The sequence below is a fragment of the Strongylocentrotus purpuratus genome, unplaced genomic scaffold (assembly GCF_000002235.5).
Source record: "Strongylocentrotus purpuratus isolate Spur 01 unplaced genomic scaffold, Spur_5.0 spur5_scaffold_6, whole genome shotgun sequence".
Lineage (NCBI taxonomy): Eukaryota > Metazoa > Echinodermata > Echinoidea > Camarodonta > Strongylocentrotidae > Strongylocentrotus > Strongylocentrotus purpuratus.
The window spans coordinates 32878356-32884355 of NW_022145612.1; the positions used below are offsets into that span (position 1 = coordinate 32878356).

Sequence of the window (6000 nt, forward strand, 5' to 3'; positions counted from 1 at the left end):
TGATTCAGTTTCTTTCAACAGTTTCATGCCTCTTTGAAACTTGCTATAAAAATGACCAGGGTACTTTAAGTAGACATTTTAATGTTTACAAATGTAAAAGCATATAATCTTGTTCACAGTACTACTTGTTAACCTGTAAGTCCTCTCTGATTAAGCTTATATCTCTCTTAGTGTTGCATGGTCTGATAATGTAGCAAATAATTTTTTTAGCAACCAGTAGCAGTTGTTCAACAATTTATGTGGAATTAGATATTAAAGCATTGGCGTATTTTAGATTGAAGCATATTAAGATATATTAAATAAAGTTGATTGGATGACATTTTCCTTATATAGTAAGTATTTCTTGCGTAAAGGGATTTACCCCCCCCCCCCCTTTCTGACACTCAACATATATAACCTTTGTGTAAGAGGCTATTTTGTGATATATTAGGAATACAATGTGTGCTTTTCAGATGATTATATTTTATCATTCTTCTTTCTGATTTGTTAGCCCTATCATAGCTCAGGTTTAATTGTTGTAGTCTATTGATGAAACGAATGGTTCTGTGGAGTTTGTATGCAAAGACGAAGATAAATTCTGAATGTAGTAGCAGGGTTATAATGTAATACCATGTAGCACGTCATCAATATTAAATGAGCTCCCTATTTGCTGTGATAAATAATAAACCTTGTATTTTTGGTAGGTTTCTTTTTTGTTTGTTTTATCTGTTGAAACAGAGGCCTCTATAGAGCTTTTTTTTATTAAAAATCTATAGTTTGGAGAGCCAGAGTAATTGGAAACTTATCCTTCACTCATTCTGAGTGGATATTTGTTAACAGTTTCAATTTAATTCATCTTCATAGCATTTTACAGCTTTCTTAATTGTATCTTGGAAGGGCTCAAATATGGCTTTTCTTTATTCTTAACATTATAGGAAAACAAAAATAGAGTAACAGAGTGGCTGTAATTCCTGCTGTAGAAAATCTTGTCCTTTATTGTTTGTTAATAAAATTTGCATATATGATATTCTCAACATTCCTTATATTGGTCTTTAATCAAACTTAACTTAGAAGGGCTAAATCATTTAATAGTTAATTTTACATACTTGTGGTATTGTTTTGTATTGGTAATTTGACACTAACGGCTAACCCACAATTTCAAAAGGTGTTTATGTGTCAACAAAATATATGCTATTGCAACATAGATGTAATGTATGATTTGGAATTGCAAATTATTTTATTAGGAGAGTGATATCTGAGCTCTATGAACATGTCAGAGGATAGATATTTCAATTACATGTCATGTTATACCCTTTTAGTCCTTAAGTAAATATTTAAATTATTTTAATAATGCTTTGATTACATTTAACATTTCTTATCCCTTCTGATTAGTTTGGCCTTGGAAAAGACTATGAACCGCGACACATTAGATAAAATGATGGCAAATCGGTTATACTAACAATGATATACATGTAGCTCCCCTGTAGTGTCATTCTAATTTTATATTCTTTGATTCCTGTACTTTTTAAATATTCATATTTCTTTCAAATATATATTTAAAATGATGTTTTACCCGGTAATCTGGAAAATAATTGATGACTGTTTGTTCACTTTGGTGACTCTAAATATTAAAGTGAATTTTAACTGTTACAAATTATTTATTTGATTATACTTTACTATTGAACATGTATTCACTGAATGTTGAGCTATCCATTTTGATCTCTATTTTTTCTGACAGCAATAAATAAATTTCAAGATAAATTTCTATCATGAAGTCTACAAACAAACATGTCAAGTTCAGTTTATGTGGAGTGTTTATTTCACCTTCTACTACTTTCACCCATTTTGCTACCCACTTATTAGAGGAAGGAAGTATGAAATATAGTGTGAGTTGTACCCTTGGAGAAGAAGTACCGGGTAGAAGATGAAGACAAAGAAGAAGAAGAATGTGAAGATGAAGCAGATATAGAAGAAGATGAAGAAGAAGAGGAAGAACAGATAAAGAAGAAAAAGAAGAAGGAGAACAAGGAATAGAAGAAGAGGAAGAATGAGATAAAGACGAAGATGAAAGAAAAAAAAGAAGAGGAAGAACAGATAAAGAAGAAAAAGAAGAAGGGGAACAAGGAATAGAAGAGGAAGAATAAGATGAAGACGAAGATGAAAGAAAATGAAGAAGAAGGTGGAAGAGAAGGAATGGCCAGAAGGCGAAAATTATCTACTCACTTTCTCTCATATAGTAATACATGTACAATGCCATTCATTTTCCCGTTTCTACCTGCTCTCCAACCAGTCTTCCCAACTATGGCCCCAGTCATTCGTTTGGATTTATCTATCACAAAAGAATCCCTCCCCAATCACGTCTACTTTTCATTCACTGGTCATCTTGTTTCCTTGGAGACTGTGATTGAGGGGGCATTGTAGACGAGGAGTTAGATTCCGTGTCCGGGAATCATCTGCCTCAATACAGCTTAACCATTTTGTTTGACAATGCTTCTGTCAATGCACTTCTTCCCGAGGTCTAGAAGCTTACCTTACATAAAAGGAACATTCAATTTCTTCGAGCATGTATGTCAAACAATAGCCGTTAGCATTGCATAGCCTTTGTATCTTGTTCGTTGTATGCTAAGGTTGTAGACACCGCATGAATTTGGTTTCCTTGACAATGCTATGGTCCGGGTGATGTATACAACCATCAAGTTCATTTAATGATCAGACTTGGGCGAGTACACCACACGTTCGGCTCACCTCTCGCTGCTAAAAACGGAGAAAGTAATCTAACCGTTTGGGCACCTCAAAGTCATAAATATGAGTGTGGATGTTGAATCTTTAGATGTGGATGCTACTCAGCTATCAAAGTTAAAGCTGTATGTATCAGGGGGTAACGATACTATGTCACAAAAGACTTACAGTACAGTGACCCCTCCGCCATCTCCACTCGATGTCCATGGCGATGTTGACTCCAGGCCTCCTCATTCCTATGTCAGGATTGTGATCATGTCCCTGCTGGACTGCCCAGGTCATGAAGCTACGATAAGGGAGATCTATGACATGATCACATACAAGTTTCCGTACTACCAAGAGAACCGTCTTCATTGGAAGAACTCTGTGCGCCACAACTTGACAGTCTTTAGTTGCTTCGAGCGAGTCATTACAGAGGAAGGTTCGACGTCCCGTGGTTCGAACCGCTGGAGACTGATTGGAAACTGGAGATCAATACTGGAAAAAGCAGAAGCCGTTTCCGTTCGAAAGAGTAGACCATGCACTCCGAGTATTGTTGAAGAATTCATTAAGAAGAAGAAAAAGCACCATCACAAGACATCACGCATTAATAAGTTGGATATTGTTTCAAGGAGAGAAAAGGACCTGGCAAAGAGAAAGAAACGTGAAAAGGCGAGGAAACTGAGGCTAGCAGCTGGTATTTGCAGAGTCAACAGGATGCCTTTAGCAGATTCAAACCATCATGACTTCACTACTCCCGTCAAACCGACCGAAGAACCGCTTCCATCCCGTATGTCAACTCCTCCTCCTAGACTCCCTGGTATCGAAAACATCTTTCTACCTTCACCTACCCCAAGCATCTCACCACTAAGAGAACCAATGAACATCTGGGAAGATGCGCCGGACGATTTTAATCTTCTATCCGTTCCTAATCTCTCCCTCATTGACGAAATAACTGACATAATCTCCGCTAACGATGAGGCAAAAGTTCCTCACCTTGAAGCCCAGACGGATTCTTTAGACTTCATATCGCAGTATGAATCGGACATCGACGTCGCTATCGAACGACAATCGACTTGGCATCAATTTACACCAGAACAGAGTCCAGCGAAAGCGTGGTCTGAGTTGTCGAAGGCAGGCCTCAACGGTTATGCTTCATCAGCAAAGAACAAGAACCTCTGGGATCTTGTAGATTCTACCGTGAATCCTGAATTTTTGGACATGTATACCCTTAACGGTGAGTGGTCCTCATCAATGATGACAGGTGACTACCTATTGGTATCGTAAGAACATCTCATATAATAATGATGAGTATAGTTAGAAATTTGTTTTTATTTGTTGTAATATCTTGTCTGTATATATTATTAAGTGATCTATAATTATTTCCCATTACTTTTTGAGACACAATGTTTAGTCATTCTAGTTTGTTAATTTATGTATGAACAATTTTTTATCCAAATTATTGATCACCCGTTTCGATGATTATTGTAAGAAATTCATAACGGTATGGTTATTAAATCTGTAGTTCGTCAACAAGATGTTTGAAATAATGTGTTATTATGCATTTTGTGGTCGATAACTTCTTTGTGATAATCAATCATTTTACTACGAGATTGCGTTATTATCACTATTTACTGGGTTGTAGAGTCGGCAGTAAACTTATGTTGATGAGGTTCGTAAAAAAATTCGCGACAATCATATTAAGTAAATACCTTTTTTTAATATTCGAAATGAACGTCACCATCAGCTGATTAATCAATACCTGCTTTCCCATTTTGTTTAACTTATCAATTCGACCTTAATACCCCATTTTGTTTAGGAACACATACCGTGTAAATATAGAGTTGCTAAAGCATTGAGTTATAACAAGTTACCTCATATATACTTATCATAGTATTATGTACTGGCATTCAAAAGAGATTCAAAAGTTGCCATTAATGATTACATAAGACAGGAAATATTTTTACATTTCCATCCCTTTGTTATCGAATAATTCAACTAAAGATAAATTACGCGCACAATGTGTTGTCGTGTTATATACTAATATAAGAGTAAAAGATGTAAATCTGACGGCAAATAATTTTTGTTAATTACATAAATGTGAATTTTTTGTTCTAAGTAGTCAATTAATCCATTGGGTCCGTATAGTGCACGAATTACTCGTTGCCATTGTAGCAATACACGGTCAATTTCTGAATGTGATATGTTTCTTCATATGGATTGGTATCCACGGTTGCTAGTTTTCTTTCTATTAAATACATACGCAATGTCGTAAGAATTGAATATGTTAAGTGCCTCAAGATAGCCAATGTGTCTGTAAATACGAATTTTAATCAATACGTACATGAAAAGCAATAAATGACCTTGAAGAAAAAAAATCATTTCAATAACGTGCTTTTAAGTTTTATTTGTTATCGGGTGTAACTAACATATAAACAACTAATTGGGAAAATGGGCACACTATCTGTCAAGTTTAATATATAATACTGTCATACTGAAAGCTTGGATTAATTCATGTATTGACAAGGAAATATAGTATTCCTTGTTCGATAGTACATAATTATTCTCATAATGGCTGCTCCCTCCTCGCCCCTCCCCGTGCATCCATCTATAGACAACAGCTGTGATGATGATGGTGGCTGCTGATTGTGGTTATGATGATGATGAAATGACGATGTCGTTGATGATTATGATGCTTATGATACAGTGGTGAAGATGGTACGTATTGACGATGATGATGATGATGATGATGATGTATGCATAGTGATAAAAATTAATTACGATGGTGATGACGGTGATGTTTGTTAATAGGGACTTTTAGATTTGCGTGGACTGATACGTGTGACGTCCATTCAAGGCAGTGCATTAAAAGGACGTCGATCATAGCAATCCCCATTGTTTTCGTGCGAATCTAAAAGTCCCTATTGACATTACAATGATGACGGTGGTGATGCTGATGATAACAATGACGACATGATATTGATGCTGTTGTTAAATAATAATGTCGATAACAATAGATTCTTATACAACGTATAATACTTTAAAAAGGTATATATGCGCTTTAAATAGTACTGTAGATTTTTACATACACAAGAATAAGCAAATAGTTAACACATTATCATATTTATAGGTTAATAAAAATTAACATTTGTTGTAAGGGAACTCATTAAACTTTATAATTTTTTCATTTGTTTCGCAATGCGCTTCTTTCATCACAAAGTTAGCGTGGATGTGTCTGAAGGGGATATTTCGCTGACCAAACCATACATATACGGATATTGATATGACGAAAGGCCTTAAAAT

General features: G+C 35.3%; 1 protein-coding gene across 1 annotated transcript; it reads left to right on the forward strand.

Annotated features, from left to right (window-relative positions):
* The first annotated feature begins 2541 nt into the window (after window positions 1–2541).
* LOC115919363 (forkhead box protein C2-A-like) lies at window positions 2542–5083 on the forward strand. Its single transcript, XM_030972952.1, has one exon. The coding sequence runs from the start codon at window positions 2785–2787 to the stop codon at window positions 3982–3984; it is 1200 nt and encodes a 399-aa protein (XP_030828812.1). The 5' UTR covers window positions 2542–2784; the 3' UTR covers window positions 3985–5083.
* Window positions 5084–6000: the final 917 nt, after the last annotated feature.